At 44.4% G+C, this 21,856-nt stretch overlaps 1 protein-coding gene across 2 annotated transcripts; it reads right to left on the bottom strand.

Moving 5' to 3' along the window:
* Positions 1–1,731: 1,731 nt before the first annotated feature.
* On the bottom strand, positions 1,732–21,178 carry SMN2 (survival of motor neuron 2, centromeric). Of its 2 annotated transcripts, none has more exons than XM_066602929.1 (9): positions 21,067–21,178; positions 16,274–16,345; positions 15,590–15,718; positions 11,315–11,515; positions 8,792–8,944; positions 8,263–8,334; positions 5,947–6,057; positions 4,377–4,448; positions 1,732–3,225 (listed from the first exon to the last, which is right to left on the bottom strand). In XM_066602929.1, the coding sequence occupies exons 1-8, from the start codon at positions 21,124–21,126 to the stop codon at positions 4,392–4,394; spliced, it is 855 nt and encodes a 284-aa protein (XP_066459026.1). In that variant the 5' UTR covers positions 21,127–21,178; the 3' UTR covers positions 1,732–3,225; positions 4,377–4,391. The 2 variants fall into 2 exon arrangements, with proteins under 2 accessions (XP_066459026.1, XP_066459027.1); XM_066602930.1 differs by having other exon boundaries at positions 21,073–21,178.
* Between the last annotated feature and the right edge of the window lie 678 nt (positions 21,179–21,856).

Raw genomic sequence — 21,856 nt, 5'->3', positions numbered from 1 at the left:
ATAGCCAGAATGGATGTACTCTCCATCATTTCAGTGGGGGCGGATCAGGGGATTTTAAAGCTAGCCAAATTGGGGAGTGATCAGAAACTCCTTTCGGGAGATGTATGATGGAGCTAACTTTGGAGAATAGAGATGGAGGCAGCATGGCATGAAAATTCCTGGGAATTCAGATGGAATACCCACCACAAATCAATCCAGCTTGCAACGTATCACAGAAGCTAATCTGGTTGGCCTGCAGCTCCTCCCAAATCTATCCATGGCCGGGTCCACTATCATATTCATATCTTCCACACAAATTTCAGGTACTTCGAGTGAGGTAGACACAAATGAAATGCCCTCCATCAATATAGAGATGGAAGCCGGAGGAGGATTATAATAATATAGGATAATTACAGGTTCATTGTTAATTTTGACTTTTATATGAATGAATCTGCCCTCTTGGATCGATTCTAGATTGCTCAAGCTCCCAACAAACAGAACAGGTTGCAAAGTAGTTTTGTGTTAATCTAATAGCAGAAGTTTGCATGCTTTGGAAGAGAACATGTTGTACATAGACAGTATTATACAACTGTATTCTAAAAATCAGAGATTCAACAATTCAGTTGGAGCTGCATACTTCATATGTGCAATATTAAAGGAAAACTGCCACACTGAAAATGCAGTCCGTTCCACAGGCATTATGTTATAGAGCAGGTGCGCGGTCCTATCAGTGACTCACCCCTATCCCTGTACACACAGTCACACACAGATAGGACTGTCCACTGGATCTCCAAACCCAAAATAACCAGAGATGTAAATTAATAAAATACTGTTGTGACATGCCAGCCTCAATCAAGAAGTGGAACAGGAAGGTGGTTCCCATAGCTGGTCAATAAGCCATAACAAATTTGTACTTCAGTCCCACTCTCAAATGGATGCTGGCTATTCTGTTGTATGCATGCTGTTCAGATGTTTGTCTGGTCTGTGTTTTGTCCTGTTTGAGTAACACATCTGATGCCCGATTTGTATCTTGTTTGTTCCAGCCGTCTGATAGTGGTTGAATGCCAGAGTCTATTTCTGTCTGTTTCCTTTGTTTGATGGTGGTTGGACTTGAGGCATTTGTCCTGTCCAAATCCCTTCTGCCAGCGTGCAGACGCCCGAATCCCTTCTGCCCGCGTGCAGACGCCCGAATCCCTTCTGCCCGCGTGCAGACGCCCGAATCCCTTCTGCCCGCGTGCAGACGCCCGAATCCCTTCTTTCCGTTGGGTGAACGCATGAATCCCCCCTGTTCAGCTTGTGGTGTCTGGTGTGGCTGTGGACTCCTCTGTCCGTTATGTGCCTTTTCCTAGCCCTGTTGGCATTTCCTTCTGCTGCAGGTCCTTTCCTACCTTCCATCTAGGGACAAGCTAGATTCCCTAGGGATGAGATGTTGGGCCATTCCTATTGCAACAATCACTTTGCTTTCAGGCAAGTTCCTCCAAGCCATATTTTCACTGATCTACATCCCACTTGCCTGTGTGAATACAGCCTTAAAGCGATTCTGTCATGCACTGATAAAAAGCATCCATCTAAAAATGCTCTTTATAAAGTGATTCCGCAGTTACTATTGCTAAATATCACAAAGACTTCTGAATAGGCTCCACTGAATGACTTCATAAACGGCTTCAATAAAATGCTCTTTATCGGAGTGGTCTGGCTGGTGACACATTTTATTAAGTTTAAAAAGTGACAGAAATTAAACAAACTACAAGCTGACAAGAGTTTTCATTTTATTAGAAAAAAAAAACCTTTTGTACACAGTATACATTTTAAAGAAAGGTTAAGATCTTTAAAGAGATTAATCAAAAACGTTTAACATGGCAGCAGGTCCCTAAGGAGAACTCCCACAGAACAAAACCCAAGTACTCCAAATACTGCATACAACATAAGGTAAGAACCCCTGGAAGGGTCTGCAAATATGATAGAAGTCCAAAGATCTCTCTGAAATGATACTTTAATACATAATATAAGCCATACAAGGCCAGAGTTATTACATATATCACATGCTTGGGCTAGGACTACACTCACCTGACACCTGTAATAGCTTTATAATATACCCTATGAGGGTAAGCTATGACTATGCCTTCCCTCGGCTGTCAGATGGGGACACAATTTAGAAGTGTCTTATGGTTGGTCGGTCACCAACTATTTCCTGTGTGCTGGAAACATTATCCCAGCAGTTAAAATATTAGGAGGTTCCTGACTTTGGACATCCCTCTCATTTCATTTGCAGTTTCTGGTTTGGTCTGCTGGATTCACATTTTCTAGTTATTATACAAATGTGCCGATATTGTTGAATACATTTTATTTGCATCATCAAAAAAGTGGTTTTCCTAACAAAAAGAAGTTCTCCTATTCACAGAAGACGTGATAACTAGTTGATTGGCTGAGTCCCAGGGGGCAGGTTCCCACCAATCTCAGGAAGTGGGGTCCGAAAAGGTCTTTGAATGAATAGAGCAGCAGTTGAACATACGCACCGTCACTTCATTTATTTCAATGGGGACTACCATATATAGCCTAGTGCTTCAAAACACAAACCCCACCAATCAGCTAGTCAACCTTCATCTGTTAGATAAGGGTTAACTTCTTTAAAAGGACTTGTCCAGTTATAATTAACTTTTTAAAATAAGAGCCAAATGGGTTAAAAATGTCAGTACAACAAATAGGTATTTACCCTCTCCAGACCCAACGCTTTGCGATTCTCCCCGTCTGTTGACCATGCAAGTCAGGTGACTGCTGCCTGCTAATCAGAGGGTCACAGACAAATCTCCCGACATCAGCACGCACATCCTGGGCCCTAGGATGTTGGAACAGTGATGCTGCAATTTATGATTGGCAGGCAGCTGTCACCTGACTTCTGCTACCAACAGAGACCTGGAGAGCTGCAGGGCTGAGGAGGGCACGTACGTATCCAATTGTTTAGCTGCTTCAACCCATTTACTGTCATTTAAAAAAGATAATTTGTAAATAGACAACCAGTTAAAAAAAAAAAAAAAAAAAAAAAAAAAGGTACAAAATAGTTGCAGAATGGACTGCGTTATGTTCAATTATACAAGATGCCTAAATAACCATACATATCAACTGCTGACAACTATCAGATGAAGAGAAAAATACAAAAATAGGGGAAAAAAGCAAACAAAAAAAATAAGAAAAATGTTAATCCTCTTGTTGATGATAGTCCTGTCCTCTCCCTGGGAGAGATGGCAGCTGTGAGGACACCCCAAAGAAAACAAAAAGAAAGTTACATTTAATCAACATAGAACACAATCACAGAGAGAACAACATTAGGACAATTACTACAACCTTTACTGAGGGCCCACTCAAATGGGTTTACTTTCAATCCATTTATTCCATATACAGTACAAGAACCCATTGTAGCCTATGAGGCTATACAGATGAGTGATTTTTCACATAGACTGATGGTGTGTGTGAAAATGAAAAATCGCTGCACTTTCACAAATCAGAATAGGACGTGCAATGTACACAGTGTCTTGGATGCAACACGCACACATCCACCTAAGGCCTCATGCTCACGGACCCGCACAGATTCTGAGTGTGGAATTCCGCAGCAGATTCCTGCCGTGCTCGCAGACATAAGGGCAAAAAATACATTTACTCACCTGTCTGGACGCAGCGCGGATCTTCTTTCTTCTGCACGGCGGATGCATTAGGCATGCGTCATGCCTTTTTAAAAATCTCCTACTTTTCCGCAGGATCCGCGGCACGTCTGCAGTGTCAGCTGTGGGCATGCCGTGGACCGGACAACTTCCATTGACTTCAATGGAAGCTGTCCCTGCGGGATACGCAGAAGAATGGATTATGCTGCGTCTTTTTAAATACCCGCGGCCTAGGAGCATGATGAACTGTGGATCATTCGCACGGGTACCGATACGGATTCCGCGATTCAATTATGCCCGTGGATATGAGGCCTAAGGCTCCTTTTAGATAAGCCGAATCTCGTTTGCATGAGCGAATGCCATCACTGCTAGCTTGTTTGCTCTTGTACAGCCTGTTTAGACCGGCAGATTCACCATTGAGCACTGTTCACGATCATTCAGTCTTTCCCATTATGAATGTGAAAGACTGAACAAGTGCTGGCTAAACGAAACGACAAGTGAACGAGCCAACAACGATTCTCATTCGGTGTTTAGCCGTTGTCTCACTTTTAGACTGAATGACCATCGTTCACTTTCGCTTGCTTGAATGATTTTTGAACGACAATCGTTCAATCTAAAAGCACCCTAAATAGGCCTAAGAGATTGTCCGTTCAAAGTAACCGGCTTCTTAGAGAGGTGCACCTGTAAGCCGATTCCACACGGTGTCCCCTTTTTTGTTGTACTGAATACAGTAATACTCACATGTTGCTGTTTGCTTTATTTGGGATGTGAATACTTTCCATATGAAGCTTCCATTCGACTCTGCTTTAAACCCTTAAAAGACAATGACAATTGATGGAACCAGAGCTTTAGCTTATACATCCTATGCATGATACAAAACATAGTACATCTGGGTTTCTACATCCTAATATAAGGACTGAATTTCTAGAGACATTTCATAATGGCTGAGGGTCTTATTCTGGTTGGTATCAGTACACATTGCATTGAGTGTGTAAATTTGTCATATGAGCTGGGACAGCTATTCTTCTGATAGTCGCTCAGAAAAGTCGTTGAGAAGTATAACAGTTGTTTGCTTGCTGTTACATAGAGTGATGATTGTTCATTAGTTGTTTGCTGATATATCATTCATAGATTTGTTCACAAGTCCTTCAATTATGAACTGAATTTACACCAGATGCCTTGATTAACCAGCATCTATTATTTTGGTAAGCAGATATGACATGACTAGCGACTTATAGCTTATCACGATGTCGGTGGCCAGGTATTAACTGAACAACTATTGTTTGAATTCGTTCTCTTTAATGATTATTCGGGCCGACAGTCGTCCTGTGTAAAGGTAACGTCATGCTGTATAACTAGAACCAGCTGGAGTGTTGAGAACATTGTGCGTTATTGTTTGCAGAGTCATTAGGTCACACAAAGGTTGTGCGAATGCTGCAATTTTACATAATCTCGTAAAGAGATGGTGCCAGATAGCGATAGCGACAACTGAATCTTCGATCTTCTTTTGGGTTGTCAGAAAGATTCAAAACAGAAGTGTCTAAATTGACAGTAATCTATGGGAATGTCACATGTTTAATAGTTTAAGATTAGCAAAAAATAAATAAATACAGATAGTCCCCGACTTGCGAACATTCGACTTACAAATTTCGCAAGATGAGAACAATCTGTTCTGCACAGTATGATGTAATGCTATGGCATAACATCATACTGTGCAGGGACCGGAGAGGCTTCTATCAAGCCTAATAGAAGCCTGTCCGTTCAGATCGCGGCTGCTAGGCAGACGGGGACCTCCTGAAAGGCCCTAGGGCTGTCTATGCAGAGCGCCTATCAAGCCGTGCGCTTGATGGACACTCTGCATAGGCAGCCCTGGGGCCTTTCAGGAGGTCCCCGGCTGCCTAGCAACCACACAGCGTCCCGCGATCTCATCGTGGGACGCTGTACGGGCCCCCTGAACGTCGGGTGCAGGCTGTTTCTTACCTGCTCTGACAGCGGTATTTAAAGTGTTAACAGTTCAGACGAGCGGCGCAGCTCGTCGTAACTGCTGCTGCCGGGTGCCCGCTGTAAGAACAGCCTGAACCCGACGTTGTATGGAGCGGGATCCGATACCCGCGATCCCGCTCCATACAAGCATTTGTTCGACTTGCGAACAGGCTCCTGAAACGGAACCTGTTCGCAAGTCGGGGACCATCTGTAATCAAAAAATGTATAGCACAAATTTAGTATGAACACAACCTAAATGTTTTCTACATCTATGGACTAAAACCAATGTTGCCAGGAAAGTAACAAGAAGTAAAAATATTCCACTTACCAGGTAGTAACCAGTATGATAACCACTCATGTACCAGGCAATTAACATGCTTCCCAATGCTTCATCATCTTCAGCGACATCAGGACCCATAGGAGGTGGAGGAGGGATAAGCTAGACACACAAAGCATAAGGTTTCATGATCAATCACATATCCGTTTCCAATCATCCTTTTTGCATCTAACCATTTCCTTTTACAAACATCTTCTGTTCTCCATTTCTCCAAGCTAACTAAATAACAGACTAAGAGCATCGTCAGCAGTTCTCCAAGGTCAACTATCAGTAATTTTACATTTATTCGCAGCTGGGCAAGTTTTAACTATGTACAGTCTTTGCGTTAGGCAGTTTTAGCATTAAAGAGTTAAAGCTACAGTTCTAGAAAATGTTGCTTGAACTGTTTTATGTAAAGTACCGTGTTCCTCTACATGTCGGCTCACACTGCACTCTTCATTCCCATTTTAATTATTGATGAATTATTGCCATGCCCATAAGGCAGTGTTCACATCAGCATCATGACTTGTTTAGAAAGGACAGCCGTGCAGGATCTATGTGCATCCATTTATTAATTGCGTCCATTAGGGCTCCAGTATTTTGTTAGCAAGACTAGTCTTGCACTTTTCTTGCAGTCAGAAATACTAGAAATTCTAAAAAAAGCAGAAGTGAACACAGCACATAATGTCTACCAGAAGTTGCCATGCCTCATCCAGAGTGCACCTATAGCCCCCAGGCAGAGGTGGTGTCCCCAGATTCCCCAAGGAGCACCATTTTAAAAGGGGTTATCAATGCTTAAGGATTGGACATCAGTATCTGTTGGAAGTCCGCTGCCCGGGAACCCCACTGCAGCCTCTTCAATGTCTACATCAGAGTTCAATCCGGTGGGTACTCAGAATGCCGCATTTTATATACTGGCTGCTCCCAGTACTACAGACTTGTTGTGAAGTAAATGGGAGAAGCCTGCACAGGTTCACAGGACTGTACTCAGACAAACATTGAAGAAGTGCAATGCTACCACAAGCGCTATGACCCCTTCAATCAGCTGTTGGGTGGTGATCCCAAGCAGTGGACCCCACCGATCAGATATTGACTGCTATTAAAGGGGTTATCCTCAGGATAAGCTATGTGCACTTTTGAGGGGCATGGTTTTCCTTAAATCCATGTATTTGAGCTGACAATTATGTTTGCAACAAGGTTCAAATATACATTTTGTAGATTGTCTTCTGCAGCCTCTACATAGCACTGTATATAGAAACTGCCATCCAAATCTCAATAGTAGATTGTTGGTGAAGCTGGACTGACCGTTTATGGCCTATTTACACATAACGATCATCGCTCATAAAAAAAAAAACCCCAAAAAACCCCCATTCAAACGAACGAATCTGAGCGATAATCGTTAAAATGTAAATATGTGGAAAATAAAATCGCTCACTATTCGCGAGAAACTATTGCTAGCTTCTCGTTACGTGTAAATGCTCCTCACTCAGCCCTTCACATAGAAGGCGAAGCGCTGAGCGAGTAGCCCGCAATCCAGCGAGAAGTCTTTGTCTAAATGTTCTGCACAAATCCTGCCAACCTTATCGGCGACGTCAGTGCTCGTGCAGTCGTTTACCTTACTTTCGACCCGTGTAAAAGGGCCATCAGTTTCTCTCTGTCTCTCCTCCCACACCTTTTCAGCGAAGTGCAAGAGAAGAGAGATAAGAGCTGAAAATTAAAAGGTCATTTACAGGGGACGACGATCACTCAAAATTCAATTAAATGAACAAAATTGACCGATAATCATTCAGAGGAAATGCAAAAAAGTCATTTACTATTCGTTCACCATTGGTAATTAATGGTTTTCAGTCAGCATATAAACCATCGCTGAATCACAAGCTTGTCGTTCAGTATAAACGCTTCCTGCTCAGCGCTTCACATAGAAGGTGAAGCGCTGAGAAGCTCACTATCCGACAGTGAAGTCCGTTAGGCTGAACGCTCTGCACAAGCGCTGAAGACCTTAGCAGTGACGTCAGCACATAATTCCTCAGTCTAGCACACGGACAGATCTCCTACTGAGACTTAAACTGCAGTGTCTATCTACAGTGATATGTAGGAACTGTAGAAGATGAACATTTATAATTAAACCCCACTGCAAAAATTGTCATCCCAGAAAATAGTTTAACAAAACCTTTTGATTATCAGGCATCTCAGGAGTGTTGTATCCTTCAGCATCAGATCCACTAATAAGTTAGACATGTGGTGTATGATGCAGCTAATGTAGATTATGGATGGTTTTATATTGTATTCTCTCGCTCCCCTGAGTAACATGACAAGCTAATGACTTACAGGAGGCCCTGGAGGAAATGATGGAGGCCATCCAGGAAGAAAGGGATTTGCTTGACTAGATTTCTCTCCGTGCTGTAAATACATAAAATATCATTTATATAGAAGGATACTAATAATTGCATGCAAAACACAAAATAGCAAGTCTTCATTACATACAGCATCTGGAAAGCCTAATATATGGAATACTAAAAAAAACAAACAAACAAAAAAAAAACCCACGTTTGGAAATTTGTTAATTGAAAAAGGTACCTGTCAGGTTTCAAGAGCGCCATAAACTAAAGTTATAGGCTCATAGGACAGGGACTGATGAGTCCGGGAGTTTACCTGGCACTTGGTGTACACAACAAACTCTTCTCGACATTCAGTGCCAGCGCACACATACACACTTCCTGGTTGGATAGTGACAGAATGGCGAAGCAGGCAAGTATCAAAGAAAAAATAATAACCGACCTTGCACTTAATAGCCTGTGTCCCATGAGCCCATGAACTTAGTTTATGGTGTTGATAGGACCTACCAGGTAACGCTTACCTGTCCAAACCCAGGCATAAATGGTGGAGCTGGTGGGAAGGGAGGATTCCAGTGGGAGGCCTTTGCTGCCGCTGCTCTGTACTGATCTCTGTTGTGAGAAGCTCCAGAGGACTTGTCACTTTCATCTGTTGAGTGTTCATCCCCATTCACATCCTTAAACAAGAACACTTAAATGAGATATTTACAGATTTCACTGCATTTTACAATGTAAATACCAATTCTTCTATTGATGAGAAATAGATTATAGAGGCATTGTAATGTTGTCATAATCATCTGCTATAAAGGCACATGACTATCTCTGCACTATGGCACCCAAGGAAATCTATATGGGCTCATACTGCACCTCCACGTGCAATATATATGGTGGCCTTATTGCTCTTCACTGGAAGACTAAAGGATTGGGTTTGTATTTCCATTGCCCAATCGTTTTATTCTTAGGATATAAGCTGCTGCCAGAAGTCCCTGGTAGGGCTGGTTTTAGAGAAAACGGGTCCCTTGGCAAAATTAGAAACGGGGCCCCTAAATATTGAAATACTCTATTAACACCACACAGTCACATTCAAGATATTCAGGATGTGGCGTGCAGAGTGCCGCAGCATTGCACTAGAGTACTTACAGGGGTGTTGCTAGGATTTTATAAAAAAATAAATAATTAGTCACATGCATTTATAGTTATCAAATACCAGGACTAAATATTGCCCCCTCCACATTGTGACTATTACCTCCACACTGTGACTATTACCGGCATACTGTTTGAGCAAAAAACCCACTATATAATGATGGACATTACCATCGCACCATGCCGACTACAAGTACCAACTTTATAGTGAGCATTATCAGAACATAGCGGGAATTGCGGTATGGAAGAGGGTAAAAAACGCAGCTTGATGACCTAAAATGAAAACTTAAAAGGGGCTGTGATACCAGGCAGAGCCCCTTTAAGAAATGCATTGCCCAGCACAAACAAAACCTCTGGCAAACTGCTGCTTTTCAGTGATTTTAAAAATGAGGGAACCATGGGCAGCCAGACTTTCCCCTGAAACTTATTGTAGTGCGTATATATGTAATTACACACATGCACAAAGGCAATAAAACAAAATCCCTTCCCTAGAAGATGTCGGAATCGAATGGTACTTATATCAACGTTACAATCACACACAAAGCAAGGGATTACAATATCAGAGCAAAAGGATCATTTATTGCAGAAACCTAACCCCTTGAAGGGAGACTCTAGTACCCTGTTGTACCACCTCTAGCTTTGATACAAGATGTGATATGGGCGCGCATGGAGGCTCTAGTACCCTGTTGTACTGCTTCTAGGTTGGATACAAGATGTGATACGGACAGGTATGGAGGCTCTAGTACCCTGTTGGGCGCATTTAGTTTGAGGCACTCAACCCCTAGGTCTCCAGAAATGAACATAGCCATTGTCAGTGTCCAAACTAAACTTGCATTCATTGCTAAAGACAACCTGGTTCCACTCCATAGCAGTCCAGTTTCGTTGTTCATGACACTATTGCAAACTGCATTGATGGTGGGTGGGTGTCAAACGCAGTACATGTGATGGGTGCCATGAAACCAAACGTCCTTCAGCTAAGCACCTGGAAATGATTTCAAAGTACTTGGAGGTACTCCTGCTTTTTGGACGATCAATTGATCCTCTCTACCAGTGGTCCTGAGCCCGGTCGCCTTGTGTGTGTACCCTCACGCATCCACTGGTCCCAACACCTCCTAACAGTCTGGTCAGAACGCCCCAGGTGGTGGAAAATTCGCCAATATGACTATCCAGCTTTTCACATTCCAATAATGCACCCCCTATCACACTCAACTGGGTGAAATCTCTTTGAGTAATACAGGTGTCTAGTAGTCAACAAACTCTACACACAAGGAGCCTCTGAGAGCCTTTTTTAAGGCCAAGGATGGAACCTCTGTCTTATCCCAGGCTGAAACCCTTTCACTGCTGGAAAGGTGACATGCTGCTGACACACAGCAGTGAAGACAATAAGTTTAAGGGTTAGTCAATGTAAACTTTCTATGGCCACTGAGCCCTGTAGCATGTAGAGCATAAATAGGAGGGCTATGAAGGGGCAGCACATCACACACTGAGCCCACTGAGAAATTTTCGATAGACAGCTCAGGGGGTCTTTTGCAATGACAGGAAGAAGACAGCACACTGTTATTTGTAAATTCATGTTAGTGGTGAAAGGGGCCCTTCTAGCTTATAGGCCCCACACATGCGACCCCTATTGCTCAGGGAGGGTGCCACAACCTGTCTGTACACTTGCACATTGGTAGACTTGCTTGAGGATGGGACTCTGGGTAATTGCCCAGTTTGCCGCTCTTAACGCCAGCCCTGATTCCAGGCAGTGGCTTTCTCTCCCCTCTATATTCACAAGTCATGCATGCTCAGCTGTACTAAAAGATACACCTGTTAACATGAGCATCACGTTTTCTTTGCACAAATTTTGATCAATCTCATCCAATGTGCTAAATAAAGAGAGTAGACATTATGCATATACTTACCTGTACTGCATCTCTTGGGTCACTTTCTCCTTCTGAACTGTCTGGGAAACGCAAATCTGCTAAACTTTGCTCTTCGCTATTCCCATAGCCAGTATAAGTGACTACAGAAGTCCCACGTTTGGCATCAATAGAAGATATGGTAGCTGGATACAAGTTGCCGTCCTCTGACCAGACTGCACTGCACGAGTCCCCAACTCTCCACTATAATATACAGCAGGAAAATAAGAATAAGCGGCCTGAAATTAATGTTAAAATACCATAAATAGGTAGATACAATGTATGTAGAGTCATATTTTGTAGTGCATAAATACCATTTTCTATGGCATATACATGGCAATTGCTTGCTTTAATCCTTTCGTATCGCACATGACCTGGCATGAAAGCACTTCAGTAACCAAAAACTTAAAGGGGTTGTCCCGCGAAAGCAAGTGGGGTTATACACTTCTGTATGGCCATATTAATGCACTTTGTAATGTACATCGTGCATTAATTATGAGCCATACAGAAGTTATTCACTTACCTGTTCCGTTGCTAGCGTCCCCGTCGCCATGGTGCCGTCTAATTTCAGCGTCTAATCGCCCGATTAGACACGCTTGCGCAGTCCGGTCTTCTCCCTGGTGAATGGGGCCGCTCGTGCCGTAGAGCTGGTTCTCGTAGCTCCGCCCCGTCACGTGTGCCGATTCCAGCCAATCAGGAGGCTGGAATCGGCAATGGACCGCACAGAGCCCACGGTGCACCATGGGAGAAGACCCGCGGTGCATCGTGGGTGAAGATCCCGGCGGCCATCTTAGTAAGGTAAGGAAGAAGTCGCCGCAGCGCAGGGATTCGGGTAAGTACTAAACGTTTTTTCTTTTAACACATGCATTGGGTTTGTCTCGCGCCGAACGGGGGGCCTATTGAAAAAAACCAAAAACGTTTCGGCGCGGGACAACCCCTTTAACCCCTTCCCGCTGCAGGGCGTAAGTTTACGTCCTGGCAGTGGGGTACTTCCCGCAACAGGACGTAAACTTACGTCCTGGAGATAGCGCGGGATCACATATGATCGCGCGCTATCCCGCAGCGGGAGCCGGCTGTCAGTTACAGCCGGCGTCCCGCTGCAACAGCGGGGGGACATCGGAGATGCGCCCCCTGCTGTTAACCCCTTCGCTGCCGCGATCTAAGTAGATCGCGGCAGGGAAAGAGTTCACAGAGGGAGCGCGGCTCCCTCTGTGTCTTCGGCCGGAACTCGTGATGTCATCGCGAGAGCCCGGCCTGTCACCATGGCAACAGGACGCCAGACACCGGCGTCCTGTATTGCCTATGCCTATGATCGCTGTATAAGCGATAAGGCATGGCAGAGCAGTAGCTCTGCCATGCCTTATGACAGCGATCATAGGCACAGTGCTGCAAGTCCCTCAGAGGGACACAAATTATGTAAAAAAAAGAAAAGAAAAATGTAAAAAAAAAAAAAAAATGTAAAAAAAAATAAATGTAAAAAAACCCCCTTTTTTATGCTTTTTTTCAGATTAGCATAAAAAAAAGGTAAAAAAAAAATTAAACCCCACATATTTGGTATTGTCGCGTCCGTAACGACGCGTACAATAAGTTGCACATGCTTTTGACTGTGCACGCAAAAAAAAACGCTAAAAAACTGAGGCAAAATGCTAATTTTTAGCATTTTGCCTCACTAAAAACGCAATAAAAGTGATCAAAAAAGCCGTATGTACCCCAAAATGGTATCAGTAAAAACTACAGCTCGTCTCGCAAAAAATAAGCCCTCATAGAGCTTCGTACATAGAAAAATAAAAAAGTTATAGGACTTTGAATGCAGCAATTTAGAATAGAAAAAAGATTTCCAAAAAAGGGTTTTTATTGCAGAAAAGTGGGAAAACCTAAAAAAAAATGTAAGAATTTTGGTATCGTTGTAACCGTACCGGTCCGCAGAAAAAATGGAATGTCTCATTTATGCTGCATGATTAACGCTGTAAAAAAAAAAAAAAACCTATGGCAGAATTGATGCGTTTTCTCTCCCTGCTATCATAAAAAAAAAAAAAAAAAAAGTTTTACAATATAGTCTATGTACCCAAAAGTGGCACCGATAAAAACTACAGTTCGCCACGCAAAAAACAAGCCCTCACACGGCCGCGTCGACGGAAAAATAAAAAAGTTATGACTTTTGATAAATGGAGAAGAAAATCCGCCAAAAATTGTTGCGTCCTTAAAGGGGTTGTCCCGCGCCGAAACGTTTTTTTTAATTTTTTTTTTTCAACCCCCCCCCCCCCTGTTTGGCGCGAGACAACCCTGATGCAGGGGTTAAAAAAGAACACCGGACAGCGCTTACCTTAATCCCTGCGCTCCGGTGACTTCTTACTTACCCGGTGAAGATGGCCGCCGGGATCTTCTACCTCCGTGGACCGCAGCTCTTCTGTGCGGTCCATTGCCGATTCCAGCCTCCTGATTGGCTGGAATCGGCACATGACGGGGCGGAGCTACACGGAGCTACACCGAGCCCCATTGAGAAGAGCAGAAGACCCGGACTGCGCAAGCGCGTCTAATTTGGCCATTAGACGGCGAAAATTAGACGGCAACCATGGAGACGAGGACGCCAGCAACGGAGCAGGTAAGTGAATAACTTCTGTATGGCTCATAATTAATGCACAATGTACATTACAAAGTGCATTAATATGGCCATACAGAAGTGTATAGACCCACTTGCTGCCGCGGGACAACCCCTTTAAGCCCAAAATAGGCCATGTCATGAAGGGGTTAAGGCTCTGTTTTTGGCTAGATTGCAGTTAGAATCTTGGCTTTAAAGTAAAACCTAGATGGGACAGCACCTCTATGGATCGTAGCCAAATGGACCTGTGGTGCTTTGCAGTGTGTGGTGGTTGGAATATGTAGAGCAGTCAGAGTGGTGTAGAAAGGGGAGACCCTGTCCCGTATTAGGGACATCAAATGAGAGCATGCATGGAGTAAGGGCTGGGAAGCTAAAAAGGCCCCCAGAACAAGTAGAAGTATAGGAAAGAAAAATCCTGCGCTCAGGGTAACCTCACAAAACACCTTTTCTGAGACCATAAAGAAGAAGGTCTAGTTTGGTTCAATGTCGCCTGGAATGAGGTGAAGTGGCAAAAGGGTAAATGAAAGAAAAAAAACAGAAGAAAATATTTTTGCTTGTTGTACTGTAATACTGATGTTTTCTTCTGTTTTTTTTTTCCTCTTCCTTAATTTACCTTTTTGCCACTTGTTATTGTTTTTTTATACTTCTGGTTTTCTTTAACAGTCTTTACTATATCTTACCCATTCTTGTTTATCTGTTCATAACTAGAGATGAGCGAACGTACTCGGATAGGCACTACTCGTCCGAGTAATGTGCCTTATCCGAGTACCGCTGTACTCGTGCTCAAAGATTCGGGGCGCTCCGCTGCTGACAGGTGAGTCGGAGCGGGGAGCGGGGCAGAGCGGCCGGGAGAGAAAGATCTCCCCTCCGTTCCTCCCCGCTCTCCCCTGCAGCTCCCCGCTCCGCAGCGCTCCCCGAATCTTTGAGCACGAGCACAGCGATACTCGGATAAGGCACATTACTCGGACGAGTAGTGCCTATCCGAGTACGTTCGCTCATCTCTATTCATAACCATTCGTTTTGTGCTTGAGAAAGGAGCAGTGAGAGCTCGAAAACGTGTTGCACTACCTTGTTCTGTCTAATAAAACACTACTTCACATCACCACTGAGTTGTCCTCCACCTCATTCAAGGAGACATTGAACCAAACTAGACCTCCTTCTTGAAGGTCTCGGAAAAGGTGTTTCTTGAGGTTACCCAGAGAGAAGAATTTTCTTTCCTTTACTTCGAAAGGTCAGTAAATGAGTACCAAGCTGCATACTCATTTTACTGACCTCAGAAGGATGGAAGGCTGAGTCAACCTTGAGCCGGCTACCTGAACCAAGCAGGGATTACACTCAACCTTCAGGTCATGAGCAAGAGCTTAGCACTGCATTTCTGCTGCCTAAACATTCTGCGGCACAAGAGGCGCTTGGAACTTCAGTGTGATCTTTAGGAACTTATACCTGTGTCTATTTTTCCAATCAAAATGACAGACGCTTCAAAAAGACCCAACGAACCGCTTTGTAAGTCAATGAAATTTGTTATGATGGAATCTATAACACATGAGGACAGAGCCTAACCTCAGTTCAGTTAAATTAAATCTGTGTGCATAAGGTGTCTGATCATTTAGAATATCTGAAAATTCCTCAGTAAAAAGTATTCTTCATTCACATAAATGTGTGCATGTAGAAGACACTACCTTCTTCAGTGGAGCAGCACTGGTCTTCTTCCGGCTCCTGTTTTTCTTGTTATTTTTCCGCTTTGCCTTGGTATTCTTCTCTGGTGACTCAGTCTCCATATTACAGTCATGTGCATTCTTCAGGGCCTTCTAAAAGGTGAGGGATACATTATACACATTCTTACCACACAACTTATTCTGGATTTCTCAGATTCGGTTTACTAACACTGCTTCTCTATTAAAAGAGGTTGTCTGAGACTTAACTACTGATGACCTATCCTCAGGGAAGGTCATTAGTAGTTAAATCGGTTGGGGTCAGCCACTTGGGATCCTTATCGATCAGGTAATTGCCAGGCCTACCGTCAGTGCGGAAAAGCACCTCACTTGGTACATGAATTCAATGGGAGCTGCGCACACTGACAGCAGGCCCAGAGGTCAGTGACTCAACAAGTGGAATACCCCTGCTGATCAACTCTTGATGACCTATCCCAGACAACCCCTTTAACCAACACTACATATCACAAAGGTTAAAAAAAAAATTTTTTAACCTTTGTGATATGTAACCTATTTTTTAAATATATATCTGACAGCGAAGTGTTATGAAGATGGTACCGAGTCTATTACGTTCACATATGCTCAGTCCATAGAAACAAAACAACTCTTCAAAGTGAGAAAGTTATATATAATGCCATGCACAGAACAAACCTTGAATGACGACACCGCTTTATCATAAGCTTTGATCAACGCCGTATCATCCCAGATATCTGAATCATCGCTCTGTTAAGAGAAATGAAAACTGTTAAAATGCTGTTAGATGAAAGCAAATCCCCCTCATAGCATCAACATTTCTTTCTTTGAGTCAAGTTAGAGCTACTTTTGACACCAGGAAATATGTTGCAGACAACTTGGAAACGTGCCCAACGCATCGGTACAGAGAATTCTTGTTCTTTTTAAAAGGGGTTTTGGCATTAGGACAAATCTCCGTCCCCCAGCTAAGCTCTGCAAAAACGAAATAACAAGGGCATCCTCACCTCTCCTGAAGTCCCGGGCCGCAGCTGACAGTTGTCGCCGGTATTCAGCATTGACTTCCAGGTAGTTGGCCAGTGGAAGCACGTGACTGCTGCAGCCAATCAGAGGCTGCAGTGTCACCGTCTGTGCTCCTGGCATAAGAGCTCATATCCCGAGTGCCATGATTCCAAGAGTTTGAGGATATGACGCTGCGGCCTCCGATTGGCTGCAGCGGTCACGTGCTTCTGCCATCTGACTGTGCGGAATACCGGAGGCGATTGTCAGCTATGTCCCCGGACTCCAGGAGAGGTCAGCATACCCTCGTTTTTTAGGGTTCAGCTAATAACAAAACCCCTTTAAACGCACCGATCAGCCATAACATTAAATCCACCCACCTAATATTGCCTTGGCCTATAACAATAGTAAGATATGTGTCATGAACATCCATGCATATGAATGCCAGGACCTAAGGTTTCCAAGAAGATCATTGCCCACACTGCCTCTGCCAGCTTGTCTTGTTCCCACAGTACATCCTGGTGCCATCACTTCCCCAGGTAATACACACACCTGGCCGTTCACATGATGGAAAGAAAGTGTGATTTAACAGACCACTCCCATTGCTCCATAGTCCAGTTCTGAGGTCCTTGTGCCCACTGTAAGCACTTTCGGAAGTGGTCAGCATGGGCACTATTGTCTAGCCATCACAATTTGACCTTTGTCAAACTTGCCCAGAACCCTTACACATGCCCATTTTTTCTGCTTCCAGCACATAAACTTGAAGAACTGACTGATCAGTTGCTCCCTAAGGTCTTGTTCACATGTAATATCCGTGTCCCATTGTTTTCATTGGAAAGCCGTGTTTTATGTCTTAAGGGGTTTTCCAGGCAGTGCCTGCCGGGCAGCAGCAGGGTTGGAGCATCCCATCAGCCACTACCCGGACAACGCCTTTAAAGTGCAGATCTTGAAAATGGTTTAGCTTAACACCACTTACTTCACGTAGATTCCACATGAAATCAGACATCCACTGCAAACCTGAAAGTAAATCAACGTCCAAAATCTACAGTTAAACGCGCAGATTTCAAATACACGTTCCCCTTGAAATTTCGTCGATGTGAACGTACCAAGACCTCATTCACACAGCAGACTTGGGAATGGACAGTATTTTCAGTGCATATTCTGCATCACAAACTGCGCCAAATGTGCTTAAATCTGCCTTCCGTTCAGTTAAATGGAAATTAAGTGTTGATGTTTATACAACAGATTATTCTGTGGGATGATTTCAAATATGAATTAAGGCAAAAGAAGAAGAACCTTGACCCTTCTTGATAGGGATCTCATGAGGAATCTCCATCGAATTTTCTGCCAATGGGAGGCTCAAAAGCCATACTAAATCTGTGACTAATCTCCATCAAAATCCACATGTGAATTTGAGAAGTCTGTTGAAAATCTGTGAGTTAGTGTCTGGAATTTGGATATTTACACCTCTTTATACTGCTATGTGAATGTACCCTAAGGCTGTCTGTCCACGGGCGTAGCGTATTCCCACCACAGGAGAACGCCAAATAGTGGCAATTTTCTGCAATGAACCTATCAGTAATGATAGGTTAAAGGGGTTGTCCCACGATAGCAAGTGGGGTTAAGCACTTCTGTATGGCCATATTAATGCACTTTGTAATATACATCGTGCATTAAATATTGGCCATACAGAAGTTATACACTTACCCCCTCCGGTGCTGGCGTCCCCGTCTCCATGGCGCCGACCAAAGCTGCCTTCTCCCTGGATTAGACGCGCTTGCGCTGAAGGGGCCGCTCCGGCGTGCTCGCGCCGCACAGGTCTTCTGCGTATGCGTGTCTAATCCAGGGAGAAGGCGGCTTTGGTCAGCGCCATGGAGACAGGGACGCCAGCACTGGAGCGGGTAAGTGAATAACTTCTGTATGGCCAATATTTAATGCACGATGTATATTACAAAGTGCATTAATATGGCCATACAGAAGTGCATAACCCCACTTGCTATCGCGGGACAACCCCTTTAATCATAACATGCCGCGATTTTTATACGTGAGCGGAAAATTGCCGTGATTTTCCGCTCGCGTACATCGGGCTGCGCTTTTCATAGTTTTACTATGGAAAGTGTTCACAGCGTTACCCGCGTGCAGATTATCGCCATGGGTAACGCAGTGAAATATGGCCTGTGGACAGGATGCCTAATAGGTCTCACAAGGCGGGCCTGCTAGGCATTTTTCAGAGCAAAAAACAAAGAGTGCCGTTTTTGCCGTGTATTTTATGGTGAAAATCTCCAGCATTGAAAGGGTGAAAATGGCACTGAAAATCTGCAGTATGAAGTGATATGATTTAAACCCGCACCTCATGTCAATTTTTCTGCTGATTTTTTTCTGCCATGTGTGAAATTTGTCTAAATCTCATCTACTATGCTGCTACCGTCAGGCCTCATGTCCACGGGGAAAATCAGGCCCGCCACGGATTCTTCATGCAGAATCCCGCAGCGGGTCCCTCCTTTCCCGCGGACATGAGGCCTAAAAAGAATTACTTACCTGTCCGGACGCTGCAGATCTGCCCTCCGTCTCAGCCGGATCTTCTTAGCACGCCAGCAGCGTGCCGCGCGCATGCGCCGTGCTGTCTATTATTTTTTTTTACCTCCTGCTCTCCCACGCCAGAGAGCAGAAATTCAGCTGCGGGTGTGCCGCGGATCCGGACGGCTTCCATGGGCTTCAATAGAAGCCTGCGGGAGACCCGCACTAAAATGGAGCATGCTGCGGGTGTTTTCCCGCACATGCAATCCGCGCCTCAGGGGAAAACGACATCCGCAGGTATTTAACTACCTGCGGGTGTCCAATGCATCCCTATGGGGCGCGGATCCGCGTGCGGGAGAAATGCTGCGGTTTTTAAATGTATTTTAGCCGTGGACATGAAGCCTAAAAATTCCACTCAGAAAATCTGCAGTGGACGTCCCTGTGAGTGTGTCCTCTAATATAGTCCCCCCCCCTGACTTGGCACAAGATGCTCTTCACTTGTCAGTGGTAACAGGCTAGGGCTACACTGCGACAAAGTGGTAACACGACTGACAAGACAGCTGCAGAAAACCCAACTTTGGATTTTGGTCGCAGGTAACTGTTTTAACCACAGATACCGATATAAGGGCTCATTCACACAGACAAAATCGTGCAAGTCCTGTGCGCTGCGAGACGCACAATAGTAGAACTCATCCTTCTCAATGGGTCTATTAACATGGCAATAAAAACTGCAGCAACAGTGCGGTATACCAAAACCGCAGTATGTTGTATTTCTGTCTTGTACGAGGATAGAACATACAGATATGCGCTCTTCTGCACGGCGAGTGTCCCTTTCCCGTGCCGCCACATTTGTATGCTAGATTTGTGTCCCATCCCAACCGGTTTCAGAGCCTGATGAAGGGCCGATAAGAAGAACCCGAAAGTTCGCTATAACATCATGTATTTTTGTTAGCCATTAAAAGGTATCATATCTACAAGATTACTTGGTTTCTCTTGCTGGGAACAATCACATATCACCTAGAAGTAGAACATGCTGCGGTTTTTATATCTCGCAGTGTGAGTAATATCGCCCATGTGAACAGACCCATTGAAAAGGTTGGGATCTACTTTTATAGATCTCGCAACGCACAAAAGTGAACCGATTGTCACCTGTGTGAATGAGCCCTTAGTCACACGACACTTCCTGTCTTTTGGCTTTTTTTTTTTTTTTTAAATAGTGAAACCACAGCTCTGAAAGTCGAGCATTCTTTCTATAACTTGCCGTTGCGCTGCGTCCAACGACTGACAATGCTGCAGCCTTGTGACCCGTGACACAACCGTCCCAGATAAGCCAACTTGGTTGATTTGGGCTGCCGGTAGCAAGTTGCACTTGTCAGCAATGTGACTCTCACATGACGGCCACTTGACTGCAATTTGGCTGTTAGAAAATAGGCAAGTGGTGCTTTGGAACGGTCATGTGACACATCGCCGTGTAACCAGGCCTAAATGTTATGATCCGTGTATGCGGACCAGAAATACATTCTCCATCTCATAGTGGCGTTAAATATGCATCATCACCCATAAGCAATGTGTTGTGTATGGGCAGAGCTGCATACACTACCCACACAGAGGCATAGGGTCACACTGCAGGGTATGGGAGATATAGAGCATGTGGCGCTACGGAGCCCATTATAGGGTGCCAGCTCCAGGACTTTAATAGTGATGGGGCAGAACAATGGAGATAGACTACAAGTACACACAAGTGTGTCTATGTCTGTATGCGCATATATGTATATATAAAAGACACACCCTAGTGTAATGAGATAGTAAATAGAGTCATCAGAGAGGGCCTAGGAGGGCCAGTACAGCTTCCTACTGCAGGTACTACAAGTCCCAGCACTTATGCTGGCACCCATGTGGTTGCCAGGCGGTGAGCCGTGCCCCCCAGCACTGCCACTACACCACAGCCGCACACTGACCGTTACCTGACCGGCTCCGCGTCGGAACAAGATCTCCCCACTTTCCTCCAGTCCTGCCATAGACACGCCGTAAGCACACAGTCACGGACTGACCCTCTATGGCATCCGTTCTACGTCATCACCAGTGAGCTGTGGAGGCTACAGCTAAGGAGATTCCTGCTCAGCGCCCTCTGCTGGAGGCTCTGCGCTCAGCCTCCTCACTGAGTGCTGTGTGTCCTGATGCTGACAGGCTGCAGGTTTAGCTGAACGATGTGTTGGTGTAATAAGTGTTACTCTCTTGCCCTGCAGTAAGGCCCCGTTCACACGGGCGTATGCGTATTTGCGTGCAGATGAGCGCAGCGTTTCTGCGGAATAAACAATGTTTTTTTTGCATCGGCATGTTTTACTGTACTTTTTCTGCTCACAAGGCATGTGCATTTGTGAGCAGCAAAAAATATGCACTGATTGAAATGGCTAATTAGTCTGAAGCGTTCCAGATGTGTTCTTTTTTGTACACAATTACGCAGTGGTCCACGCATCTCCTAGCGTGTTGCAGACACATTTGCGCATCCCACTATATGGCCACTATATCACCCCATTACTTGTAGTATGTAAGCTCGTTGGAGCAGGACCCTCACCCCTACTGTGTTATATTCTCATATTGTAAGCACTGCAGAATATGTTGGCGCTGTATAAATAAAGATTATTATTATATTCACTCCATGTTTCTTGTGGGATGATTTGTGTTTTTCAATGATACTATTTAATATACAATATATACCATATAATGTACTGAAGCCTTAAAGGGGTT

Source organism: Eleutherodactylus coqui, chromosome 5, assembly GCF_035609145.1.
Source record: "Eleutherodactylus coqui strain aEleCoq1 chromosome 5, aEleCoq1.hap1, whole genome shotgun sequence".
NCBI classification, from domain to species: Eukaryota; Metazoa; Chordata; class Amphibia; order Anura; family Eleutherodactylidae; genus Eleutherodactylus; species Eleutherodactylus coqui.
This window is presented reverse-complemented; position numbering and strand designations above follow the sequence as displayed.